The sequence below is a fragment of the Myzus persicae genome, unplaced genomic scaffold (genome assembly GCF_001856785.1).
Source record: "Myzus persicae strain clone G006 unplaced genomic scaffold, MPER_G0061.0, whole genome shotgun sequence".
Lineage (NCBI taxonomy): Eukaryota > Metazoa > Arthropoda > Insecta > Hemiptera > Aphididae > Myzus > Myzus persicae.
In genome coordinates, this window is record NW_019104124.1 from 17,045 (window position 1) to 36,526 (window position 19,482).

The following is a 19,482-nucleotide window of genomic DNA, read 5'->3' on the forward strand; positions in this document are numbered from 1 at the left end:
AAAAACATTTCACTTAGATAATATATTCAATATATATATATAAACTAAGAATATAATTTAAACTTTCATAATCGTTCCTTTAACAGACCTATTTAATATTGTTTGGGACTCTGTGAATCTACAACACATTTGTAAAAGTACGAAATCCCGTCACTATAAAATATGTTGAACATCTAGAATGGGTATGTACAATAAGATTGCATACTGATCCATTTTTCCTGATAAAATGTCAACATTAATGCTCTCCTAAAGATACTGGTATAAACATATACTACATAATATACATTATCAAACATAATCATCACATGTATTAAACACGCAATAAAGATATTAATAACAATTTTCAAAATTATTTTTTTATTTTATTTGAATTAAGAAATGTTCTTTAAACAATAAGCTGTGATGGAGTATGAACTTAGATTATTATTTCTGAACAACACTAATTACTAAAATCTGTAACATAGTAAATAATTGAGGTAGATATATCATAAGCAAGCCTTGACTTATTTACTGTAATTCCTTTCAGCCCAATATATTGACGTATAGTCAAACATTTACATTCAATAATGAAATATAAATTTTATGAATTCTTCTATCATTGCCTATTTAAAAATGCACAAATCTAACTCACATTAAAAAGTATAATTGTAATGCATACAAATAAAAGTTCTTACCTTTAATAAATTAAACATATGTCAATACAACCATAGTAATTGTTATTCAGTTGGCAACCAATAAGGTTTTGTCCAAGAAGTATAAATTAAAAAATAAAAACAACACAAAATTACTATTATTATTATTTTATTATTAAAACTCATTTCATTATAAACAGTGTTGGACTGTTTTACATATTAGAAAAAAATCTGCGTTACATTCAACTTAAAAATGTTATTTGTATAATCAGATATGTCTTTAAATTATTGAATTTTATTTATATTAAGCTTCAGAAACAACATTATTATTTATTAGTTGGTAAGGTACAGTAATAAGTATTATCTCAAGACAGCTCCTGTTTTCATGTACATATTTTAGATAATCTAATGGTCTGAACTATAGTGGCACTGATGTAATATAACGACAAGTATAGACGTTTTTGTGTACGTATACCAAGCAATCTAAATACCCCCAGCCTTGGCACACAGACTTCTATCCCATAGTTAGTTAGACCATCGGATGGAAACACAAATGCCAAGGCTGTGGACATTTGCATTTAGACTGCATGGAATACGTACATAAAAACGGTTAATCTCGGAGTGAGGCTGTTACAGGACCAGGGTAATTGTATTTCTGAAGTACGCACACGAAAATGGAATTGTTTAGGATAAAATTACCATCACCACAGAAGAAGGTGAAAACGGATCAGTTTTGAGAGTGTGTATACACCGGCCAGTTTGGACGCCATCTTGAATTTTCTTCCGCCCATATTGACTGATGAATAGACTCACTGTAAACAAAAAATAAATATACACTATTAGTGACAAAATCGGTAGTTTTAATGAGCACCAAAAAAACATGATTACAAATAACGCAATCGAGAAAGTACAGATTTTCAACTGTATTGTCGATAGCAGTTCCACGGATAAACAAGAGAAAAAACGTGACTTACTTTTGAGTTTCAACAATGGCGTTCGACTCCGCATTTAACCAAAAATGTTCGACAATCCGGATTCCAGACCAAGGCAGTCGTTATACAATAATTAATTGTATAAAAACTACCCTGGTCTGACTGTCTGAGCCAATTGACAGGACAGACGGCAATGGACGGTGGGAGAGAAGCACCGAGCGTACGACGCGGTCTAGGCAAACGATGGAACAAAAAGAACGGCGGCGCTGCATACAATGTATATTGTGTAGTACCGCCGCACGGGCGTACGCAACCGCCGTCTACAGTCGACGGCCAATGGGCGTCGCCCGGCCGACATCCGACACGCGTCGATACCGTTCGCCGTTCGGCCAACGAGAACGACAATCCGGGGAAGATCGTCTTCCATGAACAAGCTCCTGGAGGAAGCTACGAAGTAGGCGAGCAGCGGAATAACACAAACAAACGGACAGCTGCAGTTGCAGCTGCCTCGCGCATCGTCCTCACCGCCCCGCCGTACAGTGAGTAGACGTACGGTTCGTGCTGTTCTGCGCTCATGGGGACACGGCGGAGTGAGTGAGAAAACATCTCGAGCGCTTGGTTCTTTCTCTTTTAGCCATTTCGTCCGCAGGTTTCTCTCTCTTAAGCCCCCCATTCACTCAAGCACAGAATAAATCAATAATTGAAAAAGTGAAAGTGGGAGAAGACGACGCTATTGTTGTAAACAAAAACAAAGTACGAATAGTTCTTTCTGTTTTACGCGTTCCCATATTGTTTTATGGTTTTTGATGTTGACGCCTTGACGGATTATTTTGACTGTTCATTTATTTATTTGAGTTTGTAATTGTTACAGACTTACAGTAATAATTCAATATCACTACAAAATCCATTAAACTTGAAGAATTCTCAACCTGCTCAGTAGCTACTTGTGTATACAATTTTAATGAACGGAAATCAAAGCAAGATGGGAAAGAAATATAATTGTTTAGGTAGGTGACAACTTAATGGTAATACAATAACATTTTGATTGGCCAGGTTAAGACAGATTTAAATATATTTTATTAAAATATGATTCTATCATCTATTAAAAAGGGATACATTTTTTCTACAATTTGGTTCATAATGTAAACAAAGTAATTACCATCTATCAAATTTAAAAACCTTTAGAAGAAAATTAAGTTTTTATTTTTTTATCTATGGGTTTTCAAAAAATGTAGAATCCCGAAAACTGGTTAATTGGAATCTTATTATATCTTGTATTTGTTCCAATAATTTCTGTGAAATGATTTTTTATGGGTGATTTTTTAGCAGAGCTCTTAGGTAATCATTTTTAAAAATTGTATTTATTTATAATTAGATGTCAGAATTAGATTCTCCAAAAATGTTTGACTTACAACAATGTAAGTGTATCATACAAAATTGAAAATATTATATTGATATTTTTTAATTATTTTCTTAAATTACATTTATATATCTATATGTATACAAATGACTCAATTTTTTATGGTTTATACATTTGTAAATAAATACAATTTAATCTGTTTTGAAAATAATAAATCTATGATGAACTTAGTTGGTTTTATTAGGTTTAAGACACGGGTTTAGAATTTAGAATTCTTTTTATGATTTTAATTAAAATAGGTATCATATTATTATTTCAAATTAATTAAAACTATTAATTTGAAGGATATAGGTAATTATTGTATAAAACAATCAGTTTAATAATATAAACTTTAATTAATTTATCTGTATTAACTATATTCTTAATTATTCTTTCATTTTAAAATAATATAATTTTTTGTGCGAAATAATTTTTTTCTATTTTATTCTATGATTTATAATTTGTAATGGCATCAAACTTTGAATTGACCCTAGTCATAATAGTTATCAAAATATTTTAATAACTGTTAAAATTGTATACAAATGTATTAGTACATTAAAATAAGATCCTGCAACCTAGACATTGTACTCGGATCCTATCAAAAAAACCTATATTTAATTAATCATATGAAACAAATAAAATTGTTCAATGTTATAAAAAAATTAAAATGTGATCCAATTATATAGGCTATTATTTTTGCTAACCATCCCAATTCATAACTTGTTTGTAACTAATGGTCTTTGTAGTAAGTTGATGTTATTTTTTCGAAATTAGTAAAAAAAAGATGTTTTAGGATCTATTCCAAAGAAGCTATTAAAATCTGATGCTCCTCCAACTCAAGAATTACTAATTGATCAAGATAAAATTAAAAGTAATTTGATATCTGCATCAGCTATAAGCCACCGTAGCAGAATGGAACATAAAGCCATAGAACGGGTAAAATATTTTATTATAACAAATATAAATTACTTCCTATATTCATAATTCTATATTTGAATATACTTCTGTAACTATTTATTATAAATTACATTCTTATTTTTAAATTTAAAAAATAATTTTATTACAGGCCCATGATCAAAATATAACAACTATAGAAGAGTCACAGACACATCCATCTACAGCGACACATACATCTAACCCTGAAACTCCTGAAGCTATACTTGAGGAGTGTGTTACACTGTTAAGAGATTATGAAGCTCTAACATATAAAAATGAAAAAATGGCACAAGAGTTGGTTCACTATCGAAATGCTAATGAATCTCTTCGTTTGGAATTACAAGCATTAAATCATAATATACTAAAACATGATTTATTGGCTAAAGAATCTAGTAAAAGAGCGAAAGCAGAGACTCGAAAATTGAAACTCATGCTAAGACGTGGAAGAGAATTTAAAATGGGCCACTTTTTTCCATCTGAATCATAATTAACTACAGTTAGGGTTTTGCTAATCCGGACAATCTATATTTTGTACTTTAGTACTTTTGCATAAAGTATATAATTATATTCAGGAATACCCATGATAAAGATATTATTATTTTGATTTCATAAGGTGTTTTTTGCTTATATTTATTAGTAAGTTTAAAAAAAAAACATCATTTTGTTGGGTCAGGATTAGCAAGACTACTGTATTATTGAAAAAATAAGTCTTTTTTTATTACATTTTTATAGATTTCTTTTAATAATTAATTATAATGCGCCTACATTAGAATAATAAATTATAGTGCACCTACATTAGAATAATAAATTATAATGCACCTAAATGTAGAATAATAAACTATAATGCACCTACATTAGAATATAAAATGAGCATTACATCACTCAACTTAATATCAAATTTTTAATATTAGAAAGTTATAGATTTTATTTTTTTATAAGTAAAAGTATAAATACACGCCTTGGAATAGAAATTTATATGATCACTATATCAATCAATTTTAAACATTGAAGAGCAATGATGAGTTAAATCACAACTATTGTCTATTAGTGGTTGTTTAATTTATCATTTATATTTTAATAAACGGCTCATTTTTAAGCCAGGAAATGGCTCATTTTTTATATAATTTCTCGAACATATAGATATATAAAAAGGAACAGAACGGAAATAAGGGACCTTGAAATTAATCAAGGATAGCAATTCAGATTTAAATGGTTAGTTATCTTAATTTGTTCATACCTCCTCATGGATTGTCGTTCGCTCTGTTTATTTTGTAGCTTAACCTTTAACACAATCCCAGAATAAATGAATGTCATACAAATAGCCACAGGGTGTGCCATGACACGTCTGGCACTACCTGTGCAAACCTATATATTCATATGTAACTTTGAAACATTTGGGACTTAAATTACCAAAGTTAAATAAATTAAGAAAAAGTAGGAAGGTGGATGTCGCTCTGCTGTACCGTAGATTGCAAGTGGGTCACTTTAATTTAACAAAGACTGTCTGTCAGCCTATAATATTACTAAATAGTTTAGTATATTTGATGATATTATTATGATTAGAGTACAGTAGAACCTCATTAATTCGGACTAATTGGGGCTCTAGGTTGTCCGAAATAATGAAAGTCCGGATTAAGCAAAATAATCAAAAATCGTAAATTATAAATTCAAAAAAAAATTTATTGGATAAAATGTATCATCAAGGGATTGATCTAGTGGCAACCGCATTCTTTTTACAACACTTGTTTCTTTATCTACATTAAATTTCAAAACAAATTTTCTTACATCATCTTTTTATACTTTGTTTTTGTGTTTATTTTAATCTACGGGATAAATTAGCGTAATTTAGTATTATAAACGGCTGTCCGGATTAAAGAGGTTTTACTGTAATTTATTTTACTATTAAACAGTATTTTGTAATGGTAACACAGTAGGTTAAATTCATTTTTGCCAAAAAGAATTACATTTGAAGTCATTGTGTGTATAAAATTTAACAATATACTGTATAAGTTAATAAAAAAAATGTGTTTATATATTTTTTAGATTTTTTATTTACAGAATTAACTATTTGTGTGCAACTTTGATTTAAATGTTTGACCCTAAGCTATAAAAGCTGAACATTTTATAAGTATTTAACTACAAAATAATTTGTACATTTTCAATTTGACAAATAAATAAATTTGAACTTAAAATTAAACTAAATTGTACCTATGTATTTTTAAAAATTTTCAACTAATATTGTAACAGTATGTCAGAGCCTTGCATTAAATTGTGCCGCCTTTTTGATCCAACAAATAAAGTTTATTGACATTTACAAAAAAAAACTACAAACATTTAAAATGTCAGTAAACAGCTTTAAATGAGTTAAAATATTTTGAAAATCTGATCAAGTATATGAATTGATAAAATAAACACATATGGTGTAAATTTCAAGTATTTACAGTTATTCGCAAAGCAGATCAATAATTCAAAAATTAGAACAGCATAAATAGTTTATATAATGATGTTGGGTACTTATGATTTCAATTGAAATGCTACATTTTGAATTTCGATAATGATTTCAATGTGGTTGGATGGATAAATATTGCCTTTGAGAATTCTCAGAATTCTGGGCAGTGTAATACAATGTGTTTATGGTTGCAATGGTTGAACATAATTATTTTATTGTGTTTGATTAGATGCTCTATATCAGAGGTTCTCAAACTATGGTACACGGAAGACTACACGCCAGCACGCGAAAGGCTACAAAGTGATAGAACGGAGAGTAAATAAATGAATATTTTAAATTGTGTTTGAACATAGTCACATAAGTCACAGATTAATAATGCACGTAATTGGAAAAGTTTGAGAACCGCTGTTCTATATGTCATAACTCATAATACATTGATTGTAGTATTAGTATATGTATCACTTGTATTTTTATCATTTTTAACCTTCTATTTCAATATATATATATGTTAATATTTTGAAATTTATTAGGCTCAACATAGTTTTTATGATAACTTAGTACTTTATATTTAAAAAATATGTTTTTCCCGATGCAAATGGCAAGATTAAAATATAAATACCAACACAATATGTATCACAATTAAAATTAATAAATAAATAGTCTTACAGGAAATAGATTTCATCAATTTAGAGTGATTGCATTATAAAATAATTATTTCAAAAAATTCATCATTAATGGTCAGAAAAAATATATATCTATAAGATATAAGACTTGCTGATAAAGTTTGACAATCTTACTGATGAGTTTCAAACATATTTTATTTTATAGGAAGATCGACGTCACAATTCACGTTGTATATGTTTCTCAAAATGGTTAACCATCATGATGAAAATCAAACATAAGTAAAGAGCTACTTTCAAGTAGCTGAAGGTTGACCAGATAGTAATGAGTTATATTTCAATACCGTAATTAGGTACATCAACATAAAATAAGTAGGTATTGATAAATGTATCAATTGAATGTAAAAATGTATGTTATTTAATATTTATGTCTTCTAGAATAAAGTATAGGCATATCAATGTCTATGGACACTATATATTATATATAGTGTTATTTTACTTTAAAGAAATCATATGTGATAATCTTTTTTGAATGAATTCTATTATATTGATTTTTTCACTATAAAATGGATGATTAACAATAAATGCATATTTCAAAATAAACTTTACTAAACTACCAAACCAAACTATTGTATTTCAGAATATAATATACTTAAAAAATATCCTCCGATTTAAATCAATACAAGCCTAACTGCACATTTTTAAGATAAATAAATAGTGATTTTAAATTTTTAATACATCATCTTGTTATGTTGGTTCAAAAATAATCAATACTTACTCATTACCAACACAATATTTAGTAGTAAATGCAACATTTTCTGAACGTCCATTGTCTGTTTGAAGATCAGAAGATTTGAATGTGATTGTTGCAATGGGATCTCAACCTTTTTTTATTTCATTTCTTCCTTAGCTACTAGTATTCAACACTTTGTTGCTCTAGGTAATAACCCGTGATAACTTAAGTATTTCCAAAAACTACTATAAAGTTCAAAAATTCAATACAATTTCTTTTTTATCACCTATTTTTAATCTAGCAACTGTACAATCTGTTGAGCATTTGCCACTAGAAGCACACGTGATGTTGTGGATTATATTAATTATATTTATATTTCCGACGGGGGGCTTGTGTGAAGTGGTCATACACTGATGGAACTTCATAAGATACAAATAAAAATATTTATTAGATGTATTTATAAAATGAAAATGCTATAATATATAATCACAGAATAGTCCGAATACGACATAATAATATTCATGAACCAAGATATCTTGAATCTGCTGAGCGTAAAATTTGCCATGTTACGTATTTGTTAGACGGAGACAACAAATTCCGGTGTAACATCCTCTTTGACAAAATAAAATAAATAGTAACCGAACATCCAGTGGCGTATACAGCTATTTTCAATGGGGGGGGGGGGGATTACATATAAAAAATTATATACTTATATATATTATACATTGATAAATAAAAATAATATGTTGCTTAACTAATATTTATTTTCATTATAAAACAATGTCTATTTTTCTGGGTTTTTGTCCCAACTCATCAATGACTTCTTCAGGAGTTAAATTTATATCACGGTATACCGACAACATGGTCAATCCATTTAATCTGTCCTGTGTAATTATTTTTCAGTTTAAAATATAATGTTATAATATAATGGAGTATAATTTGGAATATCCCATATCTAATAATAATTATTATTGAATAATAACTTCGGTTACGACGATCTTCTCGCCGTACATTTTTAATCAAAACTCGATTGTGACGGTAACACTGAAATTCCCTTAATTTAATTTTGCAGTATTTATTTTTATTAGTACTATTAATTTTTTTTTTAAATTGTCATCATTTTTATTATACATTTTTACGTAATTACGTAAACTGAAAAAATACTAAAGGAGGGGGGGTTGAACACACCCCCCCCCCGTGTGTGTACGCCACTGCAAACCTCCTCCACCTAATGATTTTTATTTTTTATACGTACAATTTTAAATTAACAAGAAGCTACGGTTATTATAATCTATGGGCCAAGTGAACTATTTGAATGGTGTTTTAAATAATTCTAAAAAAAAAGAAATCATTTTCTGTTCGAATTTCAGTCATGTACTCCATTATTTATATTTTATCGTCGCTGCCGCCCGAGATCGATGTATAAAATATTATTATTTATTATTATTATTATTACTGTTGTAGTTGTTGTTGTGACTTGTGGTCATCGTTCGTCCTCGCGCCGCATGAAAATATTGTAATATAATAATATTAGGCGCGGTCGGCGGCAATCGATGCACACGAACACGTACCGCTCGGCGGCGGCGCAGAAAACGGACGGTTCAAGGACCAGGGGCGTTGCGCGACGTCGGAGCAAGAGAACAAAATACGGGCAACAGCCAACAGCGCGCTGCCAGATGCGGCAGCGTCGGTACTCGGTACGGATTACGGAACGTTTGTTCAGCGAATGGGCGGATCGCGCGCCGTTCAATGTCGGTACCTGACGGCCCAGTGGTGAGGTGTGGTGTGCTCCGGAATTGCCGCTCACGATGTTGACGAGGGCCTCGAGTGAGATTTCGTGTTTCTGCCCTAGGCCCTGGGGGCGCAACTTGGGCACTAGCCAAGAATTAAGAATTAAGAAAAAATTAATATTGTATTAATATTTGTGACTGTAGCGCGCACACGGCGTTGGTCGCGAGTAGAACGCCGCCGTGCGTAGTTCGTCCGAGCTGCCAGTACCATTTGGTGGCGCCCCTATAGCCGCGGTCGAAAACCCAGCCAGCCACGATAATAAGATTATAGTCTTTAGTCATTATGCATTTAATATTTGTGCGCTCCGCATATGAATTTTAATGACTACGAGGACAATATAAATATAACAATCATAATATTAGAAAAAAATTATAAAAGTTATTACTTATTTTTGAATGCGCGTCTAGGTGGTCACGAAAACCCAGAGCTCTGAAAAATAATATATATTATTCTATTTATTTTTAATTGATCTTACCAGGACACAATTTTTAAGCGTTCAATGTTCATATAATTAATATTGAATTTTTTACATAAACTAAATACATTTTATTTGTTGGCACACGTTTTTATAATCTTTTTCCGTTTATCATAAATTCCGATGATCAAAAATTAAAAAGGTATACAACCTATTATATAGGTAGCCTATTTAACATACAACCTGTAACCTTTTATACATTTTTTATACTACTATTTAAAAAAATGACGACATTGTATGTTTTAATATTTCAATTTCTTTTTTTCCACATCATACCTTTATATTTTACTTACTATTTCAATTATTATATTCCATAAATCTATTTTAAAAAATGACAATTTAACTTAATTTTGTAATAATAACAATTGAATCACTTGGTTCTATGACTTATATTATTTTACTATTTTAACGAATTCAATTGTTTTTTCTTCTAATAAATGCATAATTAGGTTATATTGTTCATTATAGAAGACAGTGTTTGAATTGTTTAAAACAGTAGGTAGGCTAAATCAACATAAATCAATTTTCGATGGAATCGATAGCCGGCGGAATTCATATTGAAACGACGGAATCGATAAAACCTCTTATTTCTTTTAATAAGTACTAGGTACCAAAGTACCGAATCATTATTCCCAAGTAGTCGGTAGATACTTTATAGCAGGGATGGCAAATCCATGGCATGCGTGCCCGAGATGGCATGCGAAAAGATTTTGTGGGCACTCGNGTTAGCTGGCAGTCACCTGGCATTTGTTCAAGCATTATTTGAACTTTGAACATCAACGAAAAGTAATAGATGATTATATTTTGTATTATTTAAAAAAATAGTGCAACCCACCAAAAGTATAATCGCGACCCACTTTTGGGTCGCGACCCACAGTTTGGGAACCTCTGTTTTAGGGCATTTTTTGAGTTTTTGGAAACCAAGTGTATAAATTTGAAATTTTATTTTAAGATTTTAAGATTTTTACACCAACAAGGTTTTTAAATAAAAATAACAGCTTATAAGTAGGTACTCGTAATTCGTATTATATTATCAGACAATCAACTTTTTTTTTAGATTTATACTAAAACTATGTATTTACAGTTTACACTTGTAATAAATTTTTATAATGCATTTTTTAATACTTTTTATTGTAATTTATACTAAAATTATTAAAAATAAAAAAATTTGTAAATCATAAAAGCATTTTTTTATGGCATTTTTCGGGGTTTTTTAGGGCATTAAAATCCCAGCCCTAGTGATATCACACCAAACCTGAGTTTTGATGGTGATATTTTTTTTTTTTTTAATGGGTAAATAATGGGTAAATGACTCTCCGTAATATGAGCCATTGGGTTAACAAATAATTTAATAGTACCGAATCATTATTCCCAAGTAGTCGGTAGATACTTTATAGCAGGGATGGCAAATCCATGGCATGCGTGCCCGAGATGGCATGCGAAAAGATTTTGTGGGCACTCGAAAATTTTTACTATTATATATTATATAAATATATAATATATAATATTAAAGATAATAGGTAAAAAGCATAGGTATGGCTTTTATCGGTCATTATCGATTAACTGATGAATGCAGTGCTGCATGTATAGTTTATTGAAAGATACTAATTATTAAACAAATTGGCATCAAGTGTTCAATAACAAAAATCACATCAAAATAAATAATTAACAAAGCAATATTATTACAATTATAATATACCTAAACTAACCTTTTTATACTAATACATTAATTATACAATCAAATTATAGTATAACAAAATATAATATTTTTAATATTTTTTTTCATGACACTCTCTAAAAAAAAAAGGTAATTTTGGGTACGCAGTGTTCAAAATGTTTGCCATCCCTGCTATATAGTTATTAGGAACATACTTATCTATTAATGCTATACTTTATAATTTAATATTTATTATATAGACCTAATAGCGAAGTTTATTAGTGATGAATTTATAGCTGAATCAAATAAACGAAAAATTGCCTACATAGAAATAGAAGAAAAATTTGGATTTTTGTTCAATAATAATCTTGATAGAAATAAAATTAACAACCAAATAAAAAATTTACAATCAATGTATACAAATGAACTATATTTGGATCCCGATCATTTTGCAGATGAATGGTTTCAATTTCATAGTTTAATTTCTTCTCATCAAATATCAAGAAATCACGCTGCCTAATTTAAATTCATTAAAGATATGCATATCACATGCATTTCAAAATTGGGAAACATGTCATCAAATTTTTCTTACGATGCCTGCTACAAATTGCTCCAGTGAACGATCATTTTCTTCATTAAAAAGAATTAAAAATAGATTACAATCTACATTGAGTCAAGAAAATTTAGACGGTCTGACAATATTATCTATTGAAAGTGATATCTAGGGCTGGGATTTCGATGCACTTTGCATTGTTTTTCAAAGCTTACTGTGCAGTGCTCGTCTTGTCACAAATTTATTTTATGTACATTTGAATGAGAATAAGAAAGTTTATTTTGCATTTTTTTGCATTTTTTTAGTTTTCAGGTCATTTGCTTAATTTTTTAGGGCAGAGGTTCCCAAACTTCTTATTGTGCGACCCATTTTGAAATTTTTTTAAAATATGGCGACCCACAATATCAATGAATGACCTTTTTTTTTTTTACCATACAACAGAAAATTAAACTATTTTATTACATTTTATGTAATTACGAAAAAAATGTATAATAAGTATAATATATAGTATTTGACACGGCCGCTGGTAAACTCGTAATTGTCATACTCACAGATAAGGATTGACGATAAAACTGAATTTGAACTTTGAACATCAACGAAAAGTAATAGATGATTATATTTTGTATTATTTAAAAAAATAGTGCGACCCACCAAAAGTATAATCGCGACCCACTTTTGGGTCGCGACCCACAGTTTGGGAACCTCTGTTTTAGGGCATTTTTTGAGTTTTTGGAAACCAAGTGTATAAATTTGAAATTTTATTTTAAGATTTTAAGATTTTTACACCAACAAGGTTTTTAAATAAAAATAACAGCTTATAAGTAGGTACTCGTAATTCGTATTATATTATCAGACAATCAACTTTTTTTTTAGATTTATACTAAAACTATGTATTTACAGTTTACACTTGTAATAAATTTTTATAATGCATTTTTTAATACTTTTTATTGTAATTTATACTAAAATTATTAAAAATAAAAAAATTTGTAAATCATAAAAGCATTTTTTTATGGCATTTTTCGGGGTTTTTTAGGGCATTAAAATCCCAGCCCTAGTGATATCACACCAAACCTGAGTTTTGATGGTGATATTTTTTTTTTTTTTAATGGGTAAATAATGGGTAAATGACTCTCCGTAATATGAGCCATTGGGTTAACAAATAATTTAATTGACTACATACATTCTCGTCTACTTTCTCTACATTAATTTGTACTTGTAGGTTTTATTATATTATTTGATAACAATAGGTGTAAGTAACACTAAACATTGTTTTTCATTAATCATATAAAATATTTATGTAATTTCTAATTATATATAATACTATTAAAACTTTAGAAAACCATAATTTATGAAATAGAAATAAAATATAAAAGTGTATTAAACATAAAATACCTTCCTTAGTTAGGTTGGTAGGTATAATTAAATTTCGCCTAAGTTATTATAGTATATTTAGGTATTTTATTAATTAACTTTAAAGAAAAAGAAAATTACATATAGTATAAGTCATTAAAAAATAACTAACCAAGAATAATAAACCAATTAAAAGTAATTTTGTTTTGGTGCCTTTTTTTCTGAATACGTAAAGCAGAGTACCTATCTATACTCTATTTGGAATGAGATCATACCTCGGCGGTGACCAGTTTTTGTCGTCCGCAACGATCAGACGCTTCCACCACCTAGAAAGCCTGTGAGACTAGCACTGCGGAACGAAACCACGTCTGTGCGCAAAAGTCGGCCACCGAGGTACGGTCTTATTCCAAATAGAGTATACTTGTTTGACCCTTTTAAATAAATTTATATCACAAATGAAAATGCACTGTATTTTTTTTTTTAAGTATAAATGTATAAACATTAAACTATAACATACCTAGATTAGCATAAATACAAAATGTATTTATTTATAAGCTGCAAATTGTTACAAATATTTATTACCTAACATAACTATTAACAATTACTTTGCAAGATTTTCAAAATATTAAGAAAGTATATAAAAAATATGTCAATAACTTAAGTTAATACAATAGTAATATAGAACTAAAACAATTTATTCAATTTATGTTTTAAAGCCTCACCTCTCTCTTTGTCACATAGTTGTTTTTCTATTGTGGTCATATAAATACAAAGATTATTAATTTTTAATACTTTCACCACTGGGGGTTATAATTTTAAACAATTTTGGTGGTGTAATGCCGTTTCTGTTAAGCAAGTAAACATGATATTTCTTAGGAACATATAAATGCCATGTATACTTGCTAAACATAACCAGCTATTCTAGGTTAGAAGCTTCTTGCATTTTTCTGATGTCTGATGTTAGCTGGCAGTCACCTGGCATTTGTTCAAGCATTTTGTACTTAATAGATTTTTTCCCAAAACTTCATCGCTAAAAGCATGATATGAAATATTAATATTTAAACAATTTTTATCACATTGTTATTCTATTAATTACAATAATATAATTAAAAAAATGTAGATATAGATAAATATAATTAATTGGCCTTTTGATAATACAGAAAAATATAAATGCATTATCAATAGCAAGAGGGAGTTTTATTGCAATGAACAAAAAGAGTCTATATAGCATATAAGCAAAAAGGCCTACATCTACTTGTGTTGTCTCTATCTTACAACAAATGCTTAATATGCCAAATCTACATACAGGATTCTTACTACAGTTTATGTATAGTTAAAGCAAATATACATAATATTGAATCTGTAGTCATTATTAACTGAGTATGGGGATAGTTTTTTTGCATTTTTATTTTAAAATGAGTTACACGTAGCTACTTACATAATTCATTTTTTCAAATTCATATTACTTGTTATAAAATAAAATACTTAATAAAAAAGCTAATATTCTCCCCCAAAATTGCAGGAGTATGTAAATTTTCTGTAACATTAACTATAAATATACAATAGTAAGAATATTGTACATATGTAGATTGTTATGTTAAGTGTATGCAAGACAGGCACAACCATACCGGTGACAGGAGTAAAAGGTGGGGGGCAAATTTATTAGGGAGGCAATTTTTCTACCTGCATATTTATTAAACTTGATAAAAATTTAAAAAAAGAATAACTATATATTATAGTATACACAATACACATTGTATATTTGTATTATAAAATTTAGAATTTTGTAATTTGTTCTAAAGTAATGTCAGCCGTTATATTATACTTAACAAAACATGAAATAATTTGAAAAGAATATGTTATTTATAAATTATTTACACAATACACATACAAAATTGGCAGCATAATAATTTCAGGTTTGTTATGTTATAACTAATTCTTAAGGAAATATCAATTAAAATGATTAGATCTATTAATTTTGGTTCAATCATTGTAGTTTCAAATGTTGCTTTGGCATTCGTGTAGCAGGTGATCTACTAACTCGTTTTGGGTGTATCAGGTGATCTATCGTATTATACCAAGCACGTTTAAAATTCAGAAATGTCGGACGGTTTTTCGATGAGCCTTAAGATTCCCTTCTGTTTGTTCTGTGATTATACTAGGTGTAGTTGGTTATCTACAATTATTATTACCTATTATTATATTATATTATATTATTCTAGGTGAGATATAAATTTGTTTTATGTCGAGATAGAGCTACACTTATTCCAATTATTGAAAAAGAAACACTTCCAGCCTACAGGAACAATAATCATGTCAGACAAATGGAAACCCCATAAAGTTTTACAAAATCAAGGTTATAACCACTTGACAGTAAACCATTCTGAACATTTTGTCGACCCACTAACAGGAGCCAACACCCAGACAGTAGAATGCATTTAGTCACATCTTAAAATGAAAATACTTCAAAAATGCATTGCACTACAAAAGAACTATTAGATCGTCATCTGATTGAAGCATGGTGGAGATCAGTTCATGTTCAAGATAATTTTTTTAAATGTTTAAATGATACCAAAAATGTTTACTGTAATTGAAATTTGTATTATATTTGGCAAATTATTCTTTTCTTTTATTATGTTTGTTGGATATTTGTATGATAATATTATGACGTAGGTAATAAAAAATATTATGTGTTTTTATACTATTAAAAAAAATATTTTTTTAATTTGTACGTAGATCACTCATCCTAAATTCACAGATCACTCGACTGCAGTAGATCACCTGCTACACGATTGCCATTGCTTTTTAAGTACAAACTTTGATCTTTTTTCAGCAGCTCTTTGTAATAGATCTACTATTTATCTGCTTTGCTTGAGATTTAGTGGTAATAAATTCTACAGATATTTCTACCGCCATAGTTTGAAAATTTTGCTGAGATTGGGTTCAATCTAAAAACTAACATATCCAAAAATCAATTACACGTTACCCTCAAATGTGTTTTTGATAAAATAAATTCTCACTCATAAAATTAATTCACATTCTGTTTTATCATTGCCTAAAACTCTTCTATTAGCTCCTTAAATTTATTTTCTTTAATTATGTCGTTGCTTCCAATGGCGACCATTGGTAGGTTGTTGATTTTGATGAACTATGATCTGTAATTGAGATTTCACTGTTGTTACTGAGTACTGACTGAATGGTTGCTTAATGGCTAATGCTTACTTTTCGTCTTCCGAGAGGTGTAGTGTTCAGGTGAAATTGTGTATTTGTGTGCCTTTGGGTCATTTTATTGTACAATATCTTATTGGTGATTAAGCAAGACATTTTATGAAAAAGTTTGAACATAATATGTTGTAAAAACATGTATAGTAATATTATATAAAAAAAACTTCATCAAGATCAAATAACAATTTCATAATAGTCCCGATAAAGTGCTCCGACAATTAGTCAAACAGAACCGCTGTTCCGTAGAAGCTCTGTCTAATTCAAGCACTTTTATTGGTCGTATGATAAGGACAAAAATATAGTTTATCAAACGAGTTGCGACCATACATATTTTATACAAGTTGTATATACATATTATCTCTGGTAGCGACTAGCGACCGTGATAGCAGCAAAATATATAATATTAAATAAAAATAAAAATAAATCAATATTGTAAGTTATAACATGGCCATGATTTGTAATGACTAATGACTGAAGATATATGGCTATATAGAGTGTAGACATATTCTGATATAACCAAGTCAAAAGTCCAAACGTTCAACATCTAGTAATAAGTCTTATTTTAATATTAATGTTTATTTGGAATTTATAAAATTTAATTTTTTTAGTTTGTGGTATACCTATTCATGTCTGTGAAATTCAATGTAATATACTTCGCAGTTCGCATCAATAATCTGGAATGTTTTATTAAAATGTGAGAAACAATTAGTTCAATTCGACAATGTTTGAGAATTAATGAGAAATATCAATATGTTAGTTTCTAACTATGTGAAATTATAATAGATGTTTGCATTCAAACGTCTAAAACCCAATATTCATTAACTAACTGTTCTTTCTATACTCGTTTTTAGGTGAATAAAGTTAAAGCTGAACAATCTTACATTGAAAATCAAAAGGATAGATTTTCAAGTGGACACCATTACTGCTGAAAATATAGATAACCCATCAGATGTATTAGTTAGAGCTGCCAAGAATCAATTTCAATTTAAGCGATGATCTGTGTATCTGATGATGAGTCAGTAAAGTGTAAGTTTTTTCTGTATAATATCCATGTTTATTGTCATAATATTTAATTTGTATAAATGTATATCATACAAGTTGGACAGTGTATAGTTTATATCTTCAGTTCTGAGTGTAGTGAATAATGTAAAAATAATTTATTATTCCAGCTTAGGTACCTTACCAGTGGTCAAAGTACTATTGTTGCTATAATTTTAGGTGTGTCGTGTGTGCACAAGGACAGCAGGGTGTGCACTTGCTGCCTCTGGCCCGAAAGAGACAGTCGAGACAAATTAAATGCAATTTAATTTGCAAAGTATGTTATGCGTAAATTTTAAATATATATATTTTTTTATTACTTTCAAGCCTCAACAACTAAGGTTATTAGCTCACATATTTACAATATTAAAATATGATTAATCTTAGTATGCACAATGCAGAAAAAGAAAAAGACATACAATGATATAAGGTTAGTTTGGTTATTTTTAAAAAAGTTAGAATATTGTTGGGATTTAATAATCAGGTTCAAGTGCTTTATATAGGTGCTTAGGTATATTTAATGAGGTTCTAATGTCTACATAATTGCTGCAGTATAGAAGAACTTCACAGTTAGAGCTTCACCGCAGGTAGTACATTGGATAGGTTCTTCGTGTTTCATGAGCACACAATATGTGTGAATTATATTATAGTATTGATAGTAAAAGGTAGACAATAAGTTAAGTCATTTTAGTTATAGTTGGAAATTGCATTGGGCCTTAGCATATCTGTAGTATTTCACATATAGCTATCGTATTAAACTGAATGAATACGAGATAAAATAATATAATATTTCATAAAGTCTGTGGAGAAGTAATACATATAAGTAATACATCATATGACAAAAAAAGCTATTTTCACGCGACATTAAAATATGATTACAAGATTAATTTTTCCTTACACTAGATTAAATTTTTTATACAATATTTTTAAAAATTGTTTTTGATTGTTACATTGTGTTATTTTAAGGAAAATATGTTTGTTTAAAATAGACTTTTTTATGAAATAAAAATCATAAAACCGATTTTTTAAAGATAAAATGTATTTATTTTTCACTGACAATAAGTAATAGTTTTATTATAAGATATGATATTTATTTTACATAGAGATTATAAACTTTTAACTAAATGGTCTCGGTAGAGCAATTTTATGAAAAAAGAGCATGTCAAATTTTTTGCTGCATCAACCTATGGATATATTAAAGAGCTTTCATCAAACTGTCAACATCCTGTACTTGATAATCTGCTGTATACATCTATTTTTGGATAAAATATTATTTTTTTAGTTTTTTTTTACATGTATTTTTGGTAATTCAATAATTTCTGAATATAATTCAAAATATATCCTTCTCTTCTAAACATTAAAAAAATTAAAATTAAAAATAAAATTTATTAAAAAAGTTTGACAGTTTTCATAAAATACTAGTCAACATTTTCATTCATTTTTGGCATAACCGTGATTTAACAACATTGGTAAAAATCACTTAAGTTTATACGTTTAACAAAGATTAAACTTCTTTTCTAAAACAACGTTGACTTGTAAGTTGTAGCATAATATTCTTTTTTACTTAGTGAATATTTATAATGTAAATAATTAACATTTTAGGTAATTATTGATCAACTGCCATATAAAATAAAAATGTGTTGTAATAGTTACATTATAACGTTTAATACCAATGATTAAATAAACAGAATT

The 19,482-nt window shown here is 28.8% G+C and overlaps 1 protein-coding gene and 3 long non-coding RNA genes across 5 annotated transcripts; 2 read left to right on the forward strand and 2 right to left on the reverse strand.

Annotated features, from left to right (window-relative positions):
• Positions 1 to 784: 784 nt before the first annotated feature.
• Positions 785 to 1,887, reverse strand: LOC111038995. The gene is made up of 2 exons (XR_002605051.1): positions 1,607 to 1,887; positions 785 to 1,444 (listed from the first exon to the last, which is right to left on the reverse strand). It is a non-coding gene; the product is annotated as an uncharacterized LOC111038995 (long non-coding RNA).
• Positions 1,888 to 2,093: 206 nt separating this feature from the next.
• LOC111038997 lies at positions 2,094 to 4,663 on the forward strand. Of its 2 annotated transcripts, XM_022322274.1 has the most exons (4): positions 2,094 to 2,317; positions 2,436 to 2,571; positions 3,757 to 3,899; positions 4,030 to 4,663. In XM_022322274.1, the coding sequence occupies exons 2-4, from the start codon at positions 2,526 to 2,528 to the stop codon at positions 4,384 to 4,386; spliced, it is 546 nt and encodes a 181-aa protein (XP_022177966.1). In that variant the 5' UTR covers positions 2,094 to 2,317; positions 2,436 to 2,525; the 3' UTR covers positions 4,387 to 4,663. The 2 variants fall into 2 exon arrangements, with proteins under 2 accessions (XP_022177966.1, XP_022177965.1); XM_022322273.1 differs by lacking the exon at positions 2,094 to 2,317 and having other exon boundaries at positions 2,329 to 2,571.
• A 9,839-nt stretch (positions 4,664 to 14,502) lies between these two features.
• Positions 14,503 to 16,956, reverse strand: LOC111039006. Its single transcript, XR_002605062.1, has 4 exons — positions 16,750 to 16,956; positions 16,548 to 16,682; positions 16,345 to 16,482; positions 14,503 to 14,557 (listed from the first exon to the last, which is right to left on the reverse strand). It is a non-coding gene; the product is annotated as an uncharacterized LOC111039006 (long non-coding RNA).
• Positions 16,957 to 17,186: 230 nt separating this feature from the next.
• On the forward strand, positions 17,187 to 18,624 carry LOC111039003. The gene is made up of 3 exons (XR_002605060.1): positions 17,187 to 17,299; positions 17,361 to 17,446; positions 17,604 to 18,624. It is a non-coding gene; the product is annotated as an uncharacterized LOC111039003 (long non-coding RNA).
• The last annotated feature ends 858 nt before the right edge of the window (positions 18,625 to 19,482 follow it).

Coding starts and splice junctions, on each gene's coding strand:
- LOC111038997 (XM_022322274.1), top strand. CDS start 2,526: ATGAACGGAAATCAAAGCAAGATGGGAAAGAAATATAATTGTTTAG. Junction 2,572..3,756: donor AAAGAAATATAATTGTTTAG/GTAGGTGACAAC, acceptor AAGATGTTTTAG/GATCTATTCCAAAGAAGCTA. Junction 3,900..4,029: donor AACATAAAGCCATAGAACGG/GTAAAATATTTT, acceptor ATTTTATTACAG/GCCCATGATCAAAATATAAC.